We start from the raw sequence: 23,576 nt of genomic DNA, 5'->3' as shown, positions 1-23,576 counted from the left end.
CCACCAATAGGTTCATATAAACACCCTCAGTAGGCTCCAGAGTGAACGCCCCCAATAGGTTCACACAAACACCCTCAGTAGGCTCCAGAGTGAACACCACTAATAGGTTCACATGAATGCCCTCAGTAGGTTCCAGAGTGAACACGACCAATAGGTTCATATAAACACCCTCAGTAGGCTCCAGAGTGAACACCCCCAATAGGTTTCAGTGAACACCACCAATAGGTTCACATAAATACCCTCAGTAGGCTCCAGAGTGAACGCCCCCAATAGGTTCACACAAACACCCTCAGTAGGCTCCAGAGTGAACACCACTAATAGGTTCACATGAATGCCCTCAGTAGGTTCCAGAGTGAACGCCCCCAATAGGTTCACACAAACGCCCTCAGTAGGCTCCAGAGTGAACGCCCCCAATAGGTTCACACAAATACCCTCAGTAGGCTCCAGAGTGAACGCCATCAATAGGTTCCAGAGTGAACACCCCCAATAGGTTCACATAAATGCCATCAGTAGGCTCCAGAGTGAACGCCCTCAGTAGGTTTCAGAGTGAACACCCCCAATAGGTTTCAGAGTGGTAGCACCACCAATAGGCTCCAGAGTGAACGCCACCAATAGGTTTCAGAGTGGTAACACCCTCAGTAGGTTCCAGAGTGATCACCACCCATAGATTCGTGCAAACGCCCTCAGTAGGCTCCAGAGTGAACACCACTAATAGGTTCACATAAATGCCCTCAGTAGGCTCCAGAGTGAACACGACCAATAGGTTCACACAAACGCCCTCAGTAGGCTCCAGAGTGAACGCCCTCAGTAGGTTTCAGAGTGAACACCCCCAATAGGTTTCAGAGTGAACACCACTAATAGGTTCACATAAATGCCCTCAGTAGGCTCCAGAGTGAACACGACCAATAGGTTCACATAAATGCCCTCAGTAGGCTCCAGAGTGAACGCCCCCAATAGGTTTCAGAGTGGTAACACCACCAATAGGCTCCAGAGTGAATGTCATCAGTAGGCTCCAGAGTGAACACCCCCAATAGGTTCACACAAACACCCTCAGTAGGCTCCAGAGTGAACACCACTAATAGGTTCACATGAATGCCCTCAGTAGGTTCCAGAGTGAACACCCCCAATAGGTTCATATAAACACCCTCAGTAGGCTCCAGAGTGAACACCCCCAATAGGTTTCAGTGAACACCACCAATAGGTTCACATAAATACCCTCAGTAGGCTCCAGAGTGAACGCCCCCAATAGGTTCACACAAACACCCTCAGTAGGCTCCAGAGTGAACACCACCAATATGTTCACATAAATGCCCTCAGTAGGTTCCAGAGTGAACACTCCCAATAGGTTCATATAAACACCCTCAGTAGGCTCCAGAGTGAACGCCCCCAATAGCTTCATATAAACACCCTCAGTAGGCTCCAGAGTGAACGCCCCCCACTCCCCCCCCCCTTCTTAGCCAGCAACGCTTACTTTTGGGTTTTTTCTCCATCTCTTTATTATTAATGTACAAAATATACAAAAGGGGGGGGGGGGGGCAGGCGCGGGGCCCCCCCCCCAGCCAAAGTTTTCACAGAAAACAGCGTCCGGCGCAACCCCCCCCCAAAAAACCCCCAACCCCCCCCCCCCCCCGGCGGCGCAGAGTTGGGGGGGGGGGGGGGCGACAGCCCCGGGCGCAAAGAGGGGGGGGGGGGGGGTTTGGGGCCCCCCCCCCAAATCACACGTTGGGGGGGGGGGAGGGGGGGGCAAATAGGACCTGGAGGGGGGGGGGTTCACCTCCCAATGGGGCAGTTTGGGGGCTGGGGGGGGTAATGAGGGTAATTAATGTGGTTTTTAATTAGGGGGGGGTTTACACCTTGGTTTGGCCCCAAAAAGGGGGGGGTTGTCCCATGGGGGGGGCATTTAAACCTATGGGGGGGCATTTGAACCTATGGATGGGTCCATTTAAACCTATGGGGGGGCATCTGAATCTATGGGTGGGTCCATTTGAACCTATGGGGGGGGCATTTGAACCTATGGATGGGTCCATTTAAACCTATGGGGGGGCATTTGAATCTATGGGTGGGTCCATTTGAACCTATGGGGGGGCATTTAAACCTATGGGGGGGGCATTTGAACCTATGGGGGGGGCATTTGAACCTATGGATGGGTCCATTTAAACCTATGGGGGGGGCATTTGAACCTATGGATGGGTCCATTTAAACCTATGGATGGGTCCATTTAAACCTATGGGGGGGGATTCCTGCCCCATAGGGAGCTATTACTGCCCTATAGGGTGGGTAGGGCTCCCCCCCCATAACTAAACCCCCCCCACTGAACACTTGTGCCCCATAGGGAGCTATTACTGCCCTATAGGGTGGGTAGGGTTTCCCCCCCATAAGTAAACCCCCCCCATTGAACATTCCTACCCCATAGGGAGCTATTACTGCCCTATAGGGTGCATAGGGCTTCCCCCCCATAACTAAACCCCCCCCATTGAACATTCCTGCCCCATAGGGAGCTATTACTGCCCTATAGGGTGCGTAGGGCTTCCCCCCGCATTGAACACTTGTGCCCCATAGCACAGCTTTCCTGCCCCATAGGGAGCTATTACTGCCCTATAGGGTGGGTAGGGCTTCCCCCCCATAACTAAACCCCCCCCATTGAACACTTGTGCCCCATAGGGAGCTACTCCTGCCCTATAGAGTGGATAGGGCTTCCCCCCCATTGAACACTTGTGCCCTATAGGGAGCTATTACTGCCCTATAGAGTGGATAGGGCTTCCCCCCCCATTGAACACTTGTGCCCCATAGGAAGCCATTCCTGCCCCATAGGGAGCTATTACTGCCCTATAGAGTGGATAGGGCTTCCCCCCCATTGAACACTTGTGCCCCATAGGGAGCTATTCCTGCCCCATAGGGAGCTATTACTGCCCTATAGAGTGGATAGGGCTTCCCCCCCATTGCACACTTGTGCCCCATAGGAAGCCATTCCTGCCCCATAGGGAGCCATTCCTGCCCTATAGGGAGCTATTACTGCCCTATAGTGTGGATAGGGCTTCCCCCCCCACAACTAAACCCCCCCATTGAACATTTCTGCCCCATAGCGAGCTCTTCCTACCCCATAGGTTGGCTCAACCCCCCCTCCAGGCACAATGGACCCCTCCAGGTCCCATTGCCCCTCCCAGGTGGAACAGACCCAGGAAGGGGGGGGGGGGATGGTGGGGTTGGTTTAATCCCGGTGGCGCCGCAGCGGCCTCACAGAAGCCATAGGGGGCGTTGTGCGCTGGGCCGGGGATGTGGGTGGGGGGGGGTTTTGGGGGGTCAGGGGGGGTTTTGGGGGGTCCGGCGCTAGGGGAGGGGGGGCCCGTTGACCCCGGGGTGGTAGAAGGCGCAGTTGTTCTCGTACCTGCAGCTGCCCTTCAGCATGAAATGGCGACAGACGGCGCGGCCGGACATGTCTGCGTGAGAGAAAAGGGAAGGGGGGGGGGGGCGCGTCAGGCCCCACGGCGGCCCCACGGCTGCCCCACGGCTGCCCCACGGCGGCCCCGTGTTTGGGGGGGGGGAAGGGTTTAGGGGGTGAGGATGGGGGAATGGGGGGTTTGGGGGGTTGGGGGGGGGGGGAGGTTATGGGGGGTACAAGGGAAGGGGGGGGGAGGCACGGCGCAGGGGGGGGCCCCAGAGAAGATTGGGGGTGCCCCATAGAACATTGGGGTTGCCCCCATAGAACATTGGGGTTGCCCCCATAGAACATTGGGGGTGCCCCCATAGAACATCGGGGTTGCCCCCATAGAAGGTTGGGGTTGCCCCATAGAAGCTTAGGGGTGGCCCATAGAAGCTTAGGGGTGGCCCATAGAAGCTTAAGGGCAGCCCATAGAAGCTTGGGGGTGCCCCATAGAAGCTCAGGGCTGCCCCATAGAAGCTTAGGGGTGGGCCATAGAACCCCGGGGTGGCCCATAGAACCCCGGGGTTGCCCCATAAAAGATTGGGGGTGCCCCATAGAACCGCAGGGTTGCCCCCATAGGAGCTTGGGGGTGCCCCATAGAAGCCTGGGGTTGCCCCATAGAAGCTTGGGGGTGTCCCATCGGAGCTTGGGGTTGCCCCATAGAAGCTTAGGGCTGCCCCATAGAAGCTTGGGGGTGTCCCATAGAAGCATGGGGCTGCCCCATAGAAGCTCAGGGTTGCCCCCATAGAAGCTTGGGGGTGCCCATAGAAGCCTGGGGTTGCCCCATAGAAGCTTAGGGCTGCCCCATAGAAGCTTAGGGCTGCCCCATAGAAGCTTGGGGGTGCCCCATAGAAGTCCAGGGCTGCCCCATAGAAGCTTGGGGTTGCCCCTTAGAACCCCGGGCCTGCCCCACGGCGGCTGGGTTTGCCCCATAGAATATCGGGCCTGCCCCATAGAACCTCAATTCTGCCCCATGGCGGCTGGGTTTGCCCCATAGAATCTTGGGTCTACCCCATAGAGTCCTGGCCCTGCCCCACAGCATCTGGGTCTGCCCCATAAAACCTTGGTCCTGCCCCATAGAACTTCGATCCTGCCCCACAGCATCTGGGTCTGCCCCATAGAACCTCAATTCTGCCCTATGGCCATCAGGCCCTGCCCCATAGAACCTCAGTCCTGGCCCCATAGATTCCTGATCCTGCCCCACAGCATCAGGGTCTGCCCCATAGAACCTTGATCCTGCCCCATAGATTCCTGATCCTGCCCCACAGCACCTTGGTCCTGCCCCATAGATTCCTGACCCTGCCCCACAGCATCTGGGTCTGCCCCATAGAATCTTCATCTTGCCCCACAGATCCCTGGTCCTGCCCCATGGCGTTTGGTCCGGGCCCACAGAATCTTAACCCTGCCCCATAGAGTCCTGGTCCAGCCCCACAACCAAGCGTGGGGCGCTGAGGCAGCTCCCAGGCTGGGCCAGGCTTAGAACCGGGTTTAACTCCCAGCGTGCCCTGCGCTCCCCCCTAAGCCGGGTTTAACTCCCAGCCTGCCCTGCGCTCCCCCCTAAGCCGGGTTTAACTCCCAGCGTGCCCTGCGCTGCCTCCCCCAGGCCGGGTTTAACTCCCAGCGTGCCCTGCGTTCCCCCCCTAAGCCGGGTTTAACTCCCAGCCTGCCCTGTGCTCCACTCCCCAAGCCGGGTTTAACTCCCAGCGTGCCCTGCGTTCCCCCGCTAAGCCAGGTTTAACTCCCAGCGTGCCCTGCGTTCCCCCCCTAAGCTGGGTTTAACTCCCAGCATGCCCTGCGCTGCCCCCCCAAAGCCGGGTTTAACTCCCAGCGTGCCCTGCGCTGCCCCCCTCAAGCCGGGTTTAACTCCCAGCGTGCCCTGCGTTCCCCCCCTAAGCCGGGTTTAACTCCCAGCCTGCCCTGTGCTCCACTCCCCAAGCCGGGTTTAATTCCCAGCGTGCCCTGCGTTCCCCCGCTAAGCCGGGTTTAACTCCCTGCGTGCCCTGCGTTCCCCCCCTAAGCTGGGTTTAACTCCCAGCATGCCCTGCGCTGCCTCCCCCAAGCCGGGTTTAACTCCCAGCGTGCCCTGCATTCCCCCCCTAAGCCGGGTTTAACTCCCAGCATGCCCTGCGCTCCCCCCTAAGCCGGGTTTAACTCCCAGCGTGCCCTGCGCTGCCCCCCCCAAGCCGGGTTTAACTCCCAGCGTGCCCTGCGCTGCCCCCCCCAAGCCGGGTTTAACTCCCAGCATGCCCTGTGCTCCGCCCCTAAGCCGGGTTTAACTTCCAGCATGCCCTGCGCTGCCTCCCCCAAGCCGGGTTTAACTCCCAGCGTGCCCTGCGTTCCCCCCCTAAGCCGGGTTTAACTCCCAGCGTGCCCTGCGTTCCCCCCTAAGCCAGGTTTAACTCCCAGCGTGCCCTGCGCTGCCCCCCTAAGCCGGGTTTAACTCCCAGCGTGCCCTGCGCTGCCCCCCCAAAGCCGGGTTTAACTCCCAGCGTGCCCTGCGTTCCCCCCTAAGCCAGGTTTAACTCCCAGCGTGCCCTGCGTTCCCCCCCTAAGCCGGGTTTAACTCCCAGCCTGCCCTGTGCTCCACTCCCCAAGCCGGGTTTAACTCCCAGCGTGCCATGCGTTCCCCCGCTAAGTCGGGTTTAACTCCCAGCCTGCCCTGCACTCCCCCCTAAGCCGGGTTTAACTCCCAGCGTGCCCTGCGCTGCCCCCCTAAGCCGGGTTTAACTCCCAGCGTGCCCTGCGCTGCCCCCCCAAAGCCGGGTTTAACTCCCAGCGTGCCCTGCGCTCCCCCCTAAGCCGGGTTTAACTCCCAGCGTGCCCTGCGTTCCCCCCCTAAGCCGGGTTTAACTCCCAGCCTGCCCTGTGCTCCACTCCCCAAGCCGGGTTTAACTCCCAGCGTGCCCTGCGTTCCCCCGCTAAGCCGGGTTTAACTCCCAGCCTGCCCTGCACTCCCCCCTAAGCCGGGTTTAACTCCCAGCGTGCCCTGCGCTCCCCCCTAAGCCGGGTTTAACTCCCAGCGTGCCCTGTGTTCCCCCCCTAAGCCGGGTTTAACTCCCAGCCTGCCCTGTGCTCCACTCCCCAAGCCGGGTTTAACTCCCAGCGTGCCCTGCGTTCCCCCGCTAAGCCGGGTTTAACTCCCAGCGTGCCCTGCGTTCCCCCCCTAAGCCGGGTTTAACTCCCAGCCTGCCCTGCGCTGTCCCCCCAAAGCCGGGTTTAACTCCCAGCCTGCCCTGCGCTCCCCCCTAAGCCGGGTTTAACTCCCAGCGTGCCCTGCGCTCCACTCCCCAAGCTGGGTTTAACTCCCAGTGTGCCCTGCACTCCCCCCTAAGCCGGGTTTAACTCCCAGCCTGCCCTGCGCTGCCCCCCCAAGCCGGGTTTAACTCCCAGCATGCCCTGCGGCCCCTCCTAGAGCCAGTTCTGAGCATGCTCCACAGCCCAGGGCCAGGTTTAACTCCCAGCGCCCCTCCTAGAGCTGGTTTTAGCTGCCATCGTGTGTTGCTGCCCCTCCTAGAGCTGGTTTTAGCTGCCATTGTGTGTAGAGCTCCTCCTAACTCCCATCATGCCCTGCTCTAAAACCGGTTCTAGCTCCCACTGTGCCTCGCCGGCCCTCCTAGAACCAGTTCTAACCCCCTCGCTCCCTGCTGCTCTTAGAACCGGTTCTAACCCCCCCGCATCTCCTGCAGCCTGTTTTAGAACCGGTTCCAACTCCACCACTTCCTGCGGCCCCTCCTAGAACCGGTTCTAACTCCACCACTCCCTGTGGCCTGGTTCTAGAACCAGTTCTAACTCCATCACTCCCTCCTAGAACTGGTTCTAACTGCCATCATCCCTTGTGGCCCCTCCTAGAACCGGTTCTAACTCCCACTGTGCCCTGGGGGCTGCGCTGGAACCGGTTCCAACTCCACCACTCTCTATGGCCTGTTCTAGAACCAGTTCTAACTCTGAGCCTTCCTAGAACTGGTTCCAACTCCATCACTCCCTGTGGTCCCTCCTAGAACCGGTTCTAACTGACATCATCCCTTGCGGCCCCTCCTAGAACCGGTTCCAACTCCCATTATGCCCTGGGGCCTGTGCTGGAACCGGTTCCAACTCCACCACTCCCTGCAGCCCCTCCTAGAACCGGTTCTAACTCCACCACTCCCTATGGCCTGGTTCTAGAACCAGTTCTAACTCTATCACTCCCTGTGAGCATTCCTAGAACTGGTTCCAACTCCACCACTCCCTGTGGCCCCTCTAGAACCGGTTCTAACTCCCATTATGCCCTGGGGCCTCTTCTGGAATTGGTTCCAACTCCGCCACTTCCTGCAGCCCCTCCTAGAACCGGTTCTAACTCCCATCATCCCTTGCGGCCCCTCAAGAACCAGTTCCAACTCCATCACTCCCGAAGGGCTGTTCCAGAACTGGTTCTAACTCCCACTATGCCCTGGGGCCTGTTCTAGAACCAGTTCTAACTCCATCACTCCCCATGGCCCCTCCTAGGCCCAGTTCTAATGGCCGTGTGCCTTCCTGCCCCTCCTAGAACCGGTTCGAACTCCACTGTTCTAGAACTGGTTCTAACTCCATCACTGCCTCCTACCCCTCCTAGAACCGGTTCTAATGCTCGTTGTCCCCTCCTAGAACCGGTTCTAACGCTCGCTGTACCCTCCTAGAACCGGTTCTAATGCTCGCTGTCCCCTCCTAGAACCGGTTTTAACTCCATCGTGCTTCTCCTGTCCCTCCTAGAACCGGTTCTAACGCTCACTGTTCCATCCCAGAACCGGTTCTAACGCCCATTATTCCCTCCTAGAACCAGTTCTAACGCCCATTGTCCCCTCCTAGAACCGGTTCTAACGCCCATTGTACCCTCCTAGAACCGGTTCTATCTCCATCGTGCTTCTCCGGTCCCTCTTAGAACTGGTTCTAACGCCCACTGTCCCCTCCTAGAACCAGTTCTAATGCCCATTGCACCCTCCTAGAACCGGTTCTAATGCTCATTGTACCCTTCCAGAACCGGTTCTAACGCCCACTGTCCCCTCCTAGAACCGGTTCTAACTCCATCGTGCTTCTCCTGTCCCTCCTAGAACCGGTTCTAATGCCCATTGTACTCTTCCAGAACCGGTTCTAACGTTCACTGTACCCTCCTAGAACCGGTTCTAACGCCCATTATCTCCTCCTAGAACCGGTTCTAACTCCATCATGCTTCTCCTGTCCCTCCTAGACCTGGTTCTAACGCCCACTGTACCCTCCTAGAACCGGTTCTAACGCTCACTGTACCCTTCCAGAACCAGTTCTAACTCCCATTATCCCCTCTTAGACCCGGTTCTAACTCCCATTATCCCCTCCTAGACCCGGTTCTAACTCCCCTCTCCCAGCCCCGGGCTCCAAGTCCCCGGTGCCGCCGTGGGGGGGGTCGGTTCGGGGTTCTTTTTGGGGATTGGGGGGGCGGGGTGGGGTGACGGGGGGAGGGGTCTCAGAGCCCCATGTGGGGCCGGCGCCAATCGGGTCCCCTCCCCCACGGGCCTGGGGGGGGCGGCTCAAGCGGGGGGGGGAGGGGGGGATGATGCGGCGGGGGGGGGTGGGGCGGTTCCCCCCCCCCTCCTCCTCCTCCTCCTCCTCCTCCCCCTCCCCCCCTCCAGCGTGGCAAAAAAGGCGGCGGGGGGGGCGGGGGGGGCGGAGGGGAGGGGGCGCCCACTGGCCCCTCCCAAGCGGGGCCGGGCCCCCCCCAGAGCCAAGGGCCCCCCCCGCATTTACCTCCAGCGTGGCCGCGGGGGTGATCGCCCGGGTGGGCTCTGCCGTGGTCGCCGGGGGGGCCGCCCCCCCCCCGAGTGCCATTGGGGGGGCCCCCGCTGCGCCCCCCGCCCCCCCCGGGGGGGCCGGCGCGGCAGCGATAGGGGGGGGGCGGCGGAGGAGGGGGGGGGTCGGCGCCGTTGCGCCCGCGGGGGCGGTGAAAGGGGCCCCCCCCGCGCATCCCCCCGTGGTTGGGAGGGGGGGGCCCCCCCCCCCCGGAGGGACCCCCCGCCGCCCCCCCCCCCTCCTTCCGTGGGGTCCCAAAAGTCGCCGCCGCCGCGTTGAGGGGGGGGGGGACCCAACATTCGGGGACCCCCGGGGATCCCCGGGGGGAGGCCGGGAGCCCCTCCCCCGCCGCCGCCGCCGCCACCGTGGGGACCTGCGGAGAGAAAGTGGGGGGTCAGGGGGGGGTTTTGGGGTTCGGGGGGTTTGGGGGGAGAGAAAATGGGGGTTTAAGGGGGTTTTGGGGTTCAAGGGGGGTTGGGGTTTGGGGGGGTTTGGGGGGAAGAGGAAATGGGGGTTCGAGGAGGTTTGGGGTTCAAGGGGGTTTGGGAGGGGTTTTGGGGTTCAAGGGGGGTTGGGGTTTGGGGGGAAGAGGAAATGGGGGTTCAAGGGGGTTTTGGGGTTCAAGGGGGGTTGGGAGGGGTTTGGGGTTCAAGGGGTTTGGGGGGGAAGAGAAAATGGGGGTTCAAGGGGGTTTGGGGTTCAAGGGGGGTTGGGGAAGAGAAAATGGGGGTTCAAGGGGGTTTTGGGGTTCAAGGGGGTTTGGGAGGGGTTTTGGGGTTCAAGGGGGGTTGGGGTTTGGGGGGGAAGAGGAAATGGGGGTTCAAGGGGGTTTTGGGGTTCAAGGGGGTTGGGAGGGGTTTGGGGGGAAGAGAAAATGGGGGTCAAGGGGGTTTTGGGGTTCAGGGGGGTTATGGGGAAGAGAGAATGGGGGTTTGGGGGGTTCAAGGGGGTTTTGGGGTTCGGGGGCGTTTGGGGGGGAAGAGAAAATGGGGGTTCAAAGGGGTTTTGGGGTTCAGGGGGGTTTGGGAGGGGTTTGGGGGGAAGAGAAAATGGGGGTTCAAGGGGGTTTTGGGGTCCAGGGGGGTTTGGGGTTCAGGGGTGCAGGAGGGATCATGGGGAAGAGAGAATGGGGGTTGGGGGCACAGGGGTTTTGGGGGTCAGGGGGTGGAGGGGGGCACAAGGGTTTTGGGGTTCAGGGGGTGCAAGGGGGTCACAGGGGTTTTGGGGGTTCAGGGGGGTTGGGGGTCAGGGGTTTTGGGGGGTCAGGGGGTGCAGGAGGCTTGGGGGTCACAGGGGTTTTGGGGTTCAGGGGGGTTGGGGGTCACAGGTTTTGGGGGGTCAGGGGTTTTTGGGGTTCAGGGGGTGCAGGAGGCTTGGGGGTCACGGGGTGCAGAGGGGGTTGGGGGGCACAGGGGTTTTGGGGTTCAGGGGGTTGGGGGAAGAGAAAATGGGGGGGTCAGGGGGGTTTTGGGGTTCAAGGGGGAAAGAGAAAGGGGGGTCGGAGAAAGGGGGGTCAGAGGAGTTTTGGGGTTCAGAGGGAAAGAGAAAGGGGGGGTCAGGGGGGTTTTGGGGTTCAGGGGGAAGAGAACAGGGGGGTCAGGGGGGTTTTGGGGTTCGGGGAAAGAGAACGGGGGGTCAGGGGGGTTTTGGGGTTCAGGGGGGAAAGAGAAAATGGGGGGTCAGGGGGTGTGGGGGGTCAGGGGGTGTGGGGGGACAGGGGAGTTGAGGGGGGATATTTGGAGGGGTTTATTGGGGGTAAAGAGGGTTTGGGGGGCCAGGGGGGGTCAGGGGGGCTTGGGGGGGGTCAGGGGGGTTTGGGGGGGTCGTGGGGTTTTGGGGGGACTCACCAGGCAGGGGCCCCCCCGGCGGGAAGTGCTGCATCCCCTTGTGTCCGGGGGCGAAGCCGTTGGCCATGGGGGGGCCGGGGCCCAACAGCCCGTGTGGCACTGGGGGGGGACAAAAATTGGGGGGTCACAGGGGGACAGGGGACACCAGGAGACCCCCCCAGGACCCCCCAAGTCCTCAGTGCAAAGGGACACTTGCCCCCCATTGTGGGACCCCCCCCCAAGAGGGGGCGCGGTGTCCCCAGCTTGTCCCCAGATTAAGGGGACCCCCTGCACCCCCGAGAGGGGACGTGGTGTCCCCAGCTTGTCCCCAAATTAAGGGGACCCCCTGCACCCCCCCAGTGTCACCCCAGAGGGGACACGGTGTCCCCAGCTTGTCCCCAAATTAAGGGGACCCCAAATCCCCCATGTCCTCCTTGTCCCCCAGTGTCCCCTCGTGTCCCCGCTGCCCCCTGTGTCCCCCAGTACCTCCCCATGTCCCCTCATGTGTCCCCCAATGTCCCCAGTGTCCCTGTGTCCCCTCATGTCCCTGCTCTCCCACTGTGTCCCCCAGTGTCCCCCGATGTCCCCGGTGTCCCTGTGTCCCCTCATGTCCCTGCTCTCCCACTGTGTCCCCCAGTGTCCCTGTTGTCCCCTTGTGTCCACTCCTGTCCCTGCTGTCCCCCACTGTCCCCTTGTGTCCCCTCATGTCCCCACTGTCCTCACTGTCCCCAGAGTCCCTGCTGTCCCCTTGTGTCCCCATGTCCCTGCTACCTCCAGTGTCCCCCATGCCCCCCGTGTCCTCAATGTCCCCAGTGTCCCCACTGCCCCCAACGTCCCTACTGTCCCCCATTGCCCCAATGTCCTCAATGTCCCCACTGTCCTCGTGTCCCTGCTGTCCCACTGTGTCCCCACTGTCCCCATTGCCCCAATGTCCCCACTGTCCTCAATGTCCCCAGTGTCCCCCATTGCCCCTTCTGTCCCCTTGTGTTCCCATGTCCCTGCTATCCCCCAGTATCCCCCATGCCCCCCGTGTCCTCAATGTCCCCAGTGTCCCCATTGTCCCCAATGTCCTCATTGTCCCCAGAGGCCCTACTGTCCCCTTGTGTCCCCATGTCCCTGTTATCCCCCAGTGTCCCCCATGCCCCCCCATGTCCTCAGTGTCCCCATTGCCCCCAGTGTCCCCCATACCCCTGCTGTCCCCTTGTATCCCCATGTCCCTGCTATCCCCCAGTGTCCCCCATGCCCCCAATGTCCCCATTGCCCCCCATGTCCCTACTGTCCCCCATTGCCCCCAATGTCCCATTGCCCCCAATGTCCTCAATGACCCCCATGCCCCCCATGTCCCCAGTGTCCTCACTGTCCCCAGAGTCCCTGCTGTCCCCTTGTGTCCTCATGTCCCTGTTATCCCCCAGTATCCCCCATGCCCCCCGTGTCCTCAATGTCCCCAGTGTCCCTGCTGTCCCCTTGTGTCCCCATGTCCCTGCTACCCCCAGTGTCCCCCATGCCCCCCGTCCTCAATGTCCCCAATGTCCCCAATGTCCCCATTGCCCCCAATGTCCCATTGCCCCCAGTGTCCCCCAATGTCCCCATTGCCCCCATGCCCCCCGTGTCCCCCAATGTCCCCATTGCCCCCAATGTCCCCAATGTCCCCATTGCCCCCCGTGTCCCCCAATGTCCCCATTGCCCCCATGCCCCCCGTGTCCCCCAATGTCCCCATTGCCCCCAATGTCCCATTGCCCCCCGTGTCCCCCAATGTCCCCATTGCCCCCATGCCCCCCGTGTCCCCCAATGTCCCCATTGCCCCCAATGTCCCCATTGCCCCTGATGTCCCCATGCCCCCCGTGTCCCCCAATGTCCCCAATGTCCCCATTGCCCCTGATGTCCCCATGCCCCCCGTGTCCCCCAATGTCCCCATTGCCCCTGATGTCCCCATGCCCCCCGTGTCCCCCAATGTCCCCAATGTCCCCATTGCCCCTGATGTCCCCATGCCCCCCGTGTCCCCCAATGTCCCCATTGCCCCTGATGTCCCCATGCCCCCCGTGTCCCCCAATGTCCCCAATGTCCCCTCACCTCCGGCGGGCCCGGGTCCCTGCAGGTTTCCCAGCAGGTGTTTGATCTTCTCGGAGTAGTCGGGTTGCTTCAGCAGCTCCTCGGCCTTGTGGGGGCTGGGCCCCCCCTGGGGACAGGGACGGGGACATGAGGGACGGGGACACGGGGACACCGACAGGGGGTCACCCCCCGGCCCCCCCCGGTGCGCCGCCACCGCCCCCCCCGGGGCACCCTGGGTGGGGGGGCTTATACTGGGTGGGGGGGCTGTGATGGGGTGGGGGGCATCTGTATGGGGTGGGGGGTTCTATACTGGGATGGGGGGTTTATACTGGGTGGGGGGTGTCTGTATGGAGTGGGGGGGTCTATACTGGGGTGGGGGGATGTGCTGGGGTGGGGGGGTCTGTGATGGGGTTGGGGGGGCTTATACTGGGGGGGCTTATACTGGGGCCGTATGGGGTTGGGGGGGACAGTGATGGGGTGGGGGGGGTCTATACTGGGGTGGGGGGCCTGTGCTGGGGTGGGGGGCGCTGTATAGAGTTGGGGGTGGGTTTATACTGGGTGGGGGGGTCAGTGATGGGTGGGGGGGTCTGTATGGGGTTGGGGGGTTTATACTGGGTTGGGGGGGCAGTGCTGAGTTGGGGGGGTTTATACTGGGCTGGGGGGGTTTATACTGGGTTGGGGGGTGTGCTGGTTTTGGGGGGGTCTGTATGGGGTTGGGGGGGTGTGCTGGTTTTGGGGGGGGGGTTTATACTGGGTTGGGGGGGGTTATACTGGGTTGGGAGGGGCTGTATGGGGTTTGGGGGGCAGTGCTGGGTTGGGGGGTTTATACTGGGTTGGGGGGGTCTGTATAGGGTTGGGGGGGTGTGCTGGTTTTGGGGGGGGGCTGTATGGGGTTGGGGGTGTTTATACTGGGTTGGGGGGTCTGTGCTGGCGTGGGGGGGTCTGTATGGGGTTGGGGGGTCAGTGATGGGGTGAGGGGGTCTGTATGGGGTTTGGGGGGTTTATACTGGGTTGGGGGGGTCTGTGCTGGTTTTGGGGGGGCAGTGCTGGGTTGGGGGGGTGTATACTGGGTTGGGGGGTCTGTGTTGGGGTGGGGGGATCTATAGTGGGGTTTGGGGGTCTGAATGGGGTTTGGGGGGCAGTGCTGGGTTGGGGGGGTGTGCTGTTTTTGGGGGGGGCTGTATGGGGTTGGGGGGGTTTATATTGGGTTGGGGGGGCTGTGCTGGCGTGGGGGCTCTGTAAGGGGTTGGGGGGGTGTGGTGGTTTTGGGGGGGCTGTATGGGGTTGGGGGCTTTATACTGGGTTGGGGGGTCTGTGCTGGGGTGAGGGGGTCTGTATGGGGTTGGGGGGGTCGTGCTGGTTTTGGGGGGGTCAGTGCTGGGTTGGTGGGGTTTATACTGGGTTGGGGGGGGTCTGCATGGGGTTGAGGGGGCTGTGCTGGGGTGGTGGGGTTTATACTGGGGTGGGGGGGACTGTATGGGGTTGGGGGGGTCAGTGCCATTTTGGGGGGGTCCATGCCGGGTTTGGGGTGTCAGTGCCGTTTTGGGGGGGCTGTTACCATGATGGAGCTGAGGATGCACTGGGTTGGGGGGGGTGGAATCTGTACTGGGTTGGGGGGGTCAGTGCTGGTTTAGGGGGGGGGTCTATACTGGGGTGGGGAGGTCTGTACTGGTTGGGGGGGTCCATGCAGGGTTGGGGGGTTCTGTGCCGGGTTTGGGGTGTCAGTGCCGTTTTGGGGGGGCCGTTACCATGATGGAGCTGAGGATGTCCTGCATGTTGATGGGGCCGGGGCCGGCGGGGCCGGGGGGGTTGCCTTTGCCCCCCCCCACGCTGCCCATCAGGTTGGCCAGCACGGGCGGCAGTTTGGAGCCGCCGGGATCTGGGGACGCGGCGCCGCCGCCGGGATCCGCTGCCACCTCCTCGCCGGAGCCGTCCTGGGGGGGCACAGAGATGGAGGTGGGGGGGTCGGGGGGCTGCACTATGGGGGGGGGTGGGTTTGGGGGGGGGGTCCGGCGGCGCCCGGCGTGACCTCAGCGCTTACCTCGTCCAGCGGGATCAGCTTGGGGGGCAGCGGCTCGTAGGGCTCGGGGTCGGGCTCGTGGGGGCTGTCGGGGACGCTGTGGAGTGGGGGGGGGGAGGTCAGTGGATCACCAGTGGATCCCTCTGGAGCCCACAAGGGGAGTCCAAGGGATTCTGGGTCACCCCTGAGAGTCAGGATCCCTGGGGATCCTGTGTCATCCAAGACTCGGGATCTCTGGGGATCCCATGTCATACAAGACTTGGGATCGCTGGGGATCCCGTGTCACCCCCAAGACTTGGGATCTCTGGGGATCCTGTATCATACAAGACCTGAGATCCCCGGGGATCCTGTGTCATACAAGACCTGAGATCCCCGGGGATCCTGGGTCATACAAGACTTGGGATCTCTGGGAATCCCGTGTCACGCAAGACTTGGGATCTCTGGTGATCCTGTGTCACCCCCAAGACTTGAGATCCCGGGGGATCCTGTGTCATACAAGACTTGGGATCTCTGGGGATCCTGTATCATACAAGATTGGGATCTCTGGGGATCCTGTGTCACCCAAGACTCGGGATCCCCGGGGAGCCTGTGTCACCCCCGAGACTTGAGATCCCTGGGGATCCTGTGTCATACAAGACTTAGGATCTCTGGGGATCCGATGTGTCATACAAGACTTGGGATCCCTGGGGATCCTGTGTCACCCCTGAGAGTCGGGATCCTGTGTCATCCCTAAGACTTGGGATCCCCAGGGATCCTGTGTCACCCCTAAGACTCGGGATCCCCAGAGATCCTGTGTCATCCAAGACCTGGGATCCCCAAGGATCTTGTGTCACCCCAGAGACTTGGGATCCCCAGAGATTCTGCGTCATCTGAGACTCAGGATCCCCGGGGATCCTGTGCCACCCCTGAGACTTGAGATCCCCAGGGATCCTGTGTCATCTGAGACTCGGGATCCCCAGGGATCCCTTGTCACCCGAGACTTGGGATCCCCAGAGATCCTGTGTCATCTGAGACTCAGAATCCCTGGAGATCCTGTGTCACCCCTAAGACTCGGGATCCCCAGAGATCCAAAGTCACTCCTGAGACTCGGGATCTCCGGGAATCCTGTGTCACCCCCCCATAAAATCTCAGGGATGCTGTTTCCCCCGAGACTGGATCCTCAGGAATCCCGTGTGTCCCTCCAGGAACCCAGATCCTTAGGGATCCTGTCTCCGCCAGGAGGTGATCCCCAGAGATCCTGTATCCCCCCAAGACTCTCTATCCTCTGGGATCGTGTGTCTTCCCCACAAAAGACTCAGGATCCTCATGGATCCCCCAGGTTGCTCCTGCAGCCACCAGCTCCTTGGGGATCCCCTGGGGGAATCCACTCCCCAAACATGACAGGAAGCGGGGGGGTTCAGCCACCCCTGGCAAGCAGTGGGGAGATCCCCTGCTCCCAATATCATGAGTGATCCCTTGGGATCCACCCACCTCTCCTTGGAGAGGAAGATCTCCTGCAGGACCCCCCCCTCCCCCCCGGGATCCACTCCCCCAAAAGGGACAGAAACAGGGGGATTCAGACCCCCCCGCCCCCAGACAGAGAGGGGATCCCCCACTCCTAGTATCACAAGTGATCCCTTGGGATCCACTCACCTCGGACAGGAAGATCTCCCCCGGATCCCCCCACCAAGGGATGCACTCCCCCAAAAGGGACAGAAATGGGGGGATTCAGCCCCTCCCCTAATCCCCAAGCAGCCCAGCGATCCCATGGGATCCACCCATGTCTCCTTGGACAGGAAGATCTCCTGTAGGATCCCCTCCCCCAACAGGGATTCCCACTTCCCAAAAGGCTGGAAATAGGGGAATTCAGACCTACTCTCCCCCAAACAGTGGGGGATCCCCTGCTCTCAATATCACAAGTGATCCCTTGGGATCCACTCGCCTCTCCTTGGACAGGAAGATCTCCTGCAGGATCCCCTCCCTCCCAAGGGATCCACTCCCCCAAAAGGGGATTCAGACCCCCCTGTCCCCAAACAGAGGGGGGATGCCCCATTCCTAATAACACGAGCGATCCCTTGGGATCCACTCACCCCTCTTTGAACAGGAAGATCTCCCCCCGGATCCCCCTGCCAAGGGATCCACTCCCCCAAAAGGGGATTCAGACCCCCCTGTCCCCAAACAGAGAGGGGATGCCCCATTCCTAATACCACGAGTGATCCCTTGGGATCCACTCACCTCTCTTTGAACAGGAAGATCTCCCCCCGGATCCCCCTGCCAAGGGATCCACTCCCCCAAAAGGGACAGAAATGGTATAGGGGGTTCAGCCCCCTGCTCCCAATATCACGAGTGATCCCTTGGGATCCACTCACCTCTCCTTGGACAGGAAGATCTCCTGCAGGATCCCCTCCCCCAACAGGGATCCCCACTTCCCAAAGGGGTGGAAATAGGGGGATTAATTAACCACCCCTCAACTCCCCAAGCAGACCAGGGATCGCTTGGGATCCACTCAGCTCTCACCGCACAGGAAGATCTCCTGCAGGATCCCCACCCCCAACAGGGATCCCCACTTCCCAAAGGGGTGGAATAGGTGAATTACCCCCACACACACTCTCCAGGCAGCCCAGCGATCCCATGGGATCCACCCACCTCTCCTTGGAGAGGAAGATCTCCTGCAGGATCCCCTCCCTCCCAAGGGATCCACTCCCCCCAAAGGGACAGAAACGGGGGGATTCAGACCCCCCCGTCCCCAAACAGAGAGGGGATCCCCCACTCCTAGTATCACAAGTGATCCCTTGGGATCCACTCACCTCTCTTGGGACAGGAAGATCTCCTGCAGGACCCCCCCCGCCCCCCCCCCCAAGGGATCCACTCCCAAAAAGGGACATAAATAGGTGGATTATCCCCGACACACACACACTCCCCAAGGCAGATCAGCGATCCCATGGGATCCACCCACCTCTCCTTGGAGAGGAAGATCTCCTGCAGGATCCCCTTCTCGCGCTCGGCCTGCGTGAAGCGCTCGCGGCTGCCGCTGCCGGGGGGCACGAGGGGCGGGGGAAGCGCCAGCGCCCGGGGGGGGTTCCAGGGCACCTTCTCCTCCATGCTGTCGTGGCTCAGGCGCCGCGCAGTCTCAAAGGCCTCGCGGTCCTTGAGCAGCTCCCGCTTGGCCGCCTCGCCAAAGTCCTTGATCTTGTTCACGTTCACTGCGGGGACACAAGGGACACCCCGAAATTTTAGAGGTGGCCCCAAATATTTGGGGGGGGGGGGGGATGCTAAAGAATGGAGGCACACGGCGGGGGGACACGGAGGGGGGATATGGGGTGACATGAGGGGGACAGGAGGGGACATGAGGGGATGGGGGGACTCGGAGGGACACAGGGGGACACGGGGGGTATGAGTGAGGGGACTCAGGGGGACACGAGGGGGACACAGGGCAACACGAGGGGACACGAGGAGATATGGGGGGGACACGAGCGGATATGGGGGGGACACGAGGGGGACAAGGGGGGATATGAGTGAGGAGACTCAGGGGACATGAGGGGGTACGGGGGGACATGGGGGGACACGGGGACACGGGGGGATATGAGTGAGGAGACTCAGGGGGACAGGAGGGGATATGGGGGGGTACGGGGGGACAAGGGGGGACACAGGGGGATATGGGGGGGACACGGGGGGATATGAGTGAGGGGACTCAGGGGGACATGGGGGGATATGGGGGGGACACGGGGGGATATGAGTGAGGGGACTCAGGGGGACATGGGGGGATATGGGGGGGACACGGGGGGATATGGGGGATATGAGGGGACATGGGGGGGTACGGGGGACATGAGGGGATATGGGGGGACTCAGGGGACATGGGGGGGACATGAGGGGGTACAGGGGGGACAAGAGGGGGTACAGGGGGGATATGGGGGGACACGGGGACATGAGGGGACATTGGGGGATATGAGGGGACACAGGGGGACATGAGGGGACACAGGGGGATAAGGGGAGACATGGGGGGATATGGGGGGACATGGGGGGATATGGGGGGACATGGGGGGATATGGGGGGGCATGGGGGGCACACGAGGGGGTATGGGGGGATATGGGGGGATATGGGGGGACACGGGGGGGATATGAGTGAGGGGACATGGGGGGACATGAGTGAGGGGACTCAGGGGGACATTGGGGGATATGAGGGGACACGAGGGGATATGAGGGGACACGAGGGGATATGAGGGGACACGGAGGGACACGAGGGGATATGGGGGAATATGGGGGACATTGGGGGACACAGGGGGACACGAGGGGATATGGGAGGCTATGGGGGATATGAGGGGACATGGGGGGATATGGGGGACATTGGGGGACACAGGGGGACATGGGGGGATATGAGGGGACACAGGGGGACATGAGGGGATATGGGGGGACACGGGGGGACACGGGGGGATATGAGAGGACTCAGGGGGACATGAGGGGATAAGGGGGGACATGGGGGGATATGGGGGGGTACGGGGGACATGAGGGGATAAGGGGGGATATGGGGGGGACACGAAGGGACATGGGGGGACATTGGGGGGACACAGGGAGACATGGGGGGATAAGGGGGGACACAGGGAGACACGAGGGGATATGGGGGGACACGGGGGATATGGGGGGACATGAGGGGACACGGGGGGATATGGGGGGATATGAGGGGACATGGGGGGATATGAGGGGACATGGGGGGATATGAGTGAGGGGACTCAGGGGGACATGAGGGGACATGAGGGGACACAGGGAGACACGGGGGGATATGAGGGGACATGAGGGGACACGGAGGGACACGAGGGGATATGGGGGAATATGGGGGACATTGGGGGACACAGGGGGACACGAGGGGATATGGGAGGATATGGGGGATATGAGGGGACATGGGGGGATATGGTGGGATATGGGGGGACACAGGGGGACATGGGGGGATATGAGGGGACACAGGGGGACACGGGGGGACACGGGGGGACACGGGGGGATATGGGGGGATATGGGGGGACACGGGGGGATATGGGGGGATATGAGAGGACTCAGGGGGACATGAGGGGATAAGGGGGGACATGGGGGGACACAGGGGGATATGGGGGGGTACGGGGGACATGAGGGGATAAGGGGGGATATGGGGGGGACACGAAGGGACATGGGGGGACATTGGGGGGACACAGGGAGACATGGGGGGATAAGGGGGGACACAGGAGGACACGAGGGGATATGGGGGGACACGGGGGATATGGGGGGACATGAGGGGACACGGGGGGATATGGGGGGATATGAGGGGACACGGGGGGATATGAGTGAGGGGACTCAGGGGGACATGAGGGGACATGAGGGGACACAGGGAGACACGGGGGGATATGAGGGGACATGAGGGGACACAGGGGGACATGAGGGGGACACGGGGGGATATGAGTAAGGGGATATGGGGGGACACGGAGGGGACATGAGGGGATAAGGAGGGACATGGGGGGATAAGGAGGGGACATGGGGGGATAAGGAGGGGACACAGGGAGACATGGGGGGATATGGGGGGACACAGGGAGGATATGGGGGGATATGGGGGGACACAGGGAGGATATGGGGGGGTACGAGGGGACACGGGGGGACACGGGGGCCCTGTCCCCACCTCTCTCGGTCTCGTCCAGCTCGAAGTAGAAGTACTCGCGCAGTTTGTTCTCCTCGGGCCAGCTGACGGTTTTGCGTTTGCGGCCCTTTTTGGGGGGGGGGCCGCTCTCCGAGCCGCTCTCACCCGCCTTGGGGTCACCGGCCCCGTCCGACGAGCCTGGGGGGACACGGGGTGGGGGACAGGGGGGTCAGGGACTGATTGAACCCCCTAAGTGGGAGCTGAACCCCCCAAATGGGATTTAACCGCCCTAAAGGGGATCTAAACCCCCCAAATGGGATCTAAACCCCCCAAATGGGATTTAACCACCCTAAATGGGATCTGAACCCCCCCAAATGGGATTTAACCACCCCAAATGGGATCTGAACCCCCCCAAATGGGATTTAACCACCCCAAATGGGATCTGAACCCCCCCAAATGGGATTTAACCACCCCAAATGGGATCTGAACCCCCCAAATGGGATCTAAACCCCCCTAAATGGGATCTGAACCCCCCAAATGGGATTTAACCACCCCAAATGGGATCTGAACCCCCCCAAATGGGATTTAACCCCCCCAAAGGGGATCTGAACCCCCCAAATGGGATTTAACCGCCCTAAATGGGATCTGAACCCCCCAAATGGGATTTAACCGCCCTAAATGGGATCTGAACCCCCCAAATGGGATCTGAACCCCCCAAATGGGATTTAACCACCCTAAATGGGATCTGAACCCCCCAAATGGGATTTAACCACCCTAAATGGGATCTGAACCCCCCCAAATGGGATTTAACCACCCTAAATGGGATCTGAACCCCCCCAAATGGGATTTAACCGCCCTAAATGGGATCTGAACCCCCCAAATGGGATTTAACCACCCTAAATGGGATCTAAACGCCCCAAATGGGATCTAAACCCCTCCAATGGGATTTAGGCTCCCCAAGGTGGGAATTAACCCCCCAAAGTGGGATCTAAATACCCCAAAATGGGATTTAAGCCCCCAGAGTGGGATCTAAACCCCCAAAGTGGGATCTAAAGCCCCACAAAATGGGATTTAACCCCCAAAAATGGGATCTAAACTCCCAAAATGGGATCTAAATCCCCAAAAATGGGATCTAAACCCCCAAAATGGGATCTAAACCCCCAAAAATGGGATCTAAACCCCCCAAAAATGGGATCTAAACCCCCCAAAAATGGGATCTAAACCCCCCAAAAATGGGATTTAACCCCCCCCAAAATGGGATCTAAACTCCTCAAATGGGATTTAGACCCCCAAAATGGGATCTAAACCCCCTCAAATGGGATCTAAACCCCCAAAATGGGATCTAAACCCCCCCAAAATGGGATCTAAACCCCCAAAATGGGATCTAAACCCCCCCAAAATGGGACTGGACCCCCTCCAAGGTGGGAGTTAATGGTCCCAAAGTGGGATTTAACCCCACTAGGTGGGATTTAACCCCCCCAAAATGGGATTTAACCCCCTCAAAATGGGATTTAACCCCCTCAAAATGGGATTTAACCCCCTCAAAATGGGATTTAACCCCCTCAAAATGGGATTTAATTACCCCAAGGTAGGATTTAATTAACCCAAAGTGGGATTTAATTAACCCAAAGTGGGATTTAATTAACCCAAAGTGGGATTGAACCCCCTGCAAGGTGCGATTTAATGGGCCCCAAGTCAGATTTAACCCCACAAGGTGGGACTGGACCCCCCAAAAAGGGGAGTGGACCCCCCAAAAAGGGGAGTGGACCCCCCCAAATGTGATTTATTCCCCTCCAAGGTGGGATTTAATTACCCCAAGGTGGGATTTAATTACCCCAAGGTGGGATTTAATTACCCCAAGGTGGGATTTAATTACCCCAAGGTGGGATTTAATGGGCCCCAAGGTGGGATTTAATGGGCCCCAAGGTGGGATTTAATGGGCCCCAAGGTGGGACTGGACCCCCTCAAAAGGAGAGTGGACCCCCCCAAAAGGAGAGTGGACCCCCCCAAAAGGAGAGTGGAGCCCTCACCGGTGTCCATGGGCTCCAGCACCTCGACGGGGGGCACGGGGGTCCCCGGGCGCTCGCTGTCGGTGGCCTCGGGCGCGCTGGGCTCCGGGGACGCGGGTTTGGGGGCCGAGGCCTCGGGCACTGATTTCCCCTCAAATGGGCTGGGCTGGGGGGAAATGGGGGGGGTGAATGGGGAGGGGGTGGTGGGACACAAGGGGACACAAGGGGACACAAGGGGACACAAGGGGAACCTCAAAAGGGGCCCGATGAGACCCCAGAGGGACACAAAGGGACCCTGGAGGGACCTCAGTGGGACACAAAGGGACCCCAGAGGGACCTCAAAAGGACCCAAAGGGACCCAATGGGACATAAAGGGACACAAAGGGACCCCAGGGGGACCTCAAAAGGGACCCCAGAGGGACACAAAGGGACCCCAGAGGGACCTCAAAAGGGACCCCAGAGGGACCTCAAAAGGACCCAAAGGGACATAAAGGGACACAAAGGGACCCCAGGGGGACCTCAAAAGGGACCCCAGAGGGACACAAAGGGACCCCAGAGGGACCTCAAAAGGGACCCCAGAGGGACCTCAAAAGGACCCAAAGGGACATAAAGGGACACAAAGGGATCCCAGAGGGACCTCAAAAGGGACCCAATGGGACCCTAGAGGGACCTCAAAAGGGACCCAATGGGACCCCAGAGGGACCCAATGGGACATAAAGGGACACAAAGGGACCCCAGGGGGACCTCAAAAGGGACCCCAGAGGGACACAAAGGGACCCCAGAGGGACCTCAAAAGGGACCCAATGGGACCCTAGAGGGACCTCAAAAGGGACCCAATGGGACCCCAGAGGGACCCAATGGGACATAAAGGGACACAAAGGGACCCCAGGGGGACCTCAAAA

General features: G+C 60.9%; 1 protein-coding gene across 4 annotated transcripts in view; it reads right to left on the bottom strand.

Annotated features, from left to right (window-relative positions):
* Window positions 1–2,484: 2,484 nt before the first annotated feature.
* The window catches only part of PPP1R10 (protein phosphatase 1 regulatory subunit 10), a 38,551-nt gene continuing 17,459 nt past the window's right edge, over window positions 2,485–23,576 (bottom strand). For 3 of the 4 annotated variants that reach the window (XM_071800893.1, XM_071800894.1, XM_071800892.1), the window contains 9 exons: window positions 22,696–22,840; window positions 20,708–20,863; window positions 18,027–18,273; window positions 15,113–15,188; window positions 14,820–15,005; window positions 13,093–13,198; window positions 11,044–11,142; window positions 9,155–9,569; window positions 2,485–3,437 (listed from right to left, as the gene is read on the bottom strand). In XM_071800893.1, coding sequence (XP_071656994.1) covers window positions 3,209–3,437; window positions 9,155–9,569; window positions 11,044–11,142; window positions 13,093–13,198; window positions 14,820–15,005; window positions 15,113–15,188; window positions 18,027–18,273; window positions 20,708–20,863; window positions 22,696–22,840 — 1,659 coding nt within the window. In that variant the 3' untranslated portion in view covers window positions 2,485–3,208. The remainder of the gene's footprint in view (window positions 3,438–9,154; window positions 9,570–11,043; window positions 11,143–13,092; window positions 13,199–14,819; window positions 15,006–15,112; window positions 15,189–18,026; window positions 18,274–20,707; window positions 20,864–22,695; window positions 22,841–23,576) is intronic. The other variant, XM_071800895.1, reaches the window with a different exon arrangement.

The sequence above is a fragment of the Patagioenas fasciata genome, chromosome 34 (genome assembly GCF_037038585.1).
Source record: "Patagioenas fasciata isolate bPatFas1 chromosome 34, bPatFas1.hap1, whole genome shotgun sequence".
Taxonomy (NCBI): Eukaryota; Metazoa; Chordata; class Aves; order Columbiformes; family Columbidae; genus Patagioenas; species Patagioenas fasciata.
The sequence above is the reverse complement of the archived record's forward strand: the minus strand, read 5'-3'. Positions and strand labels throughout refer to the sequence as shown.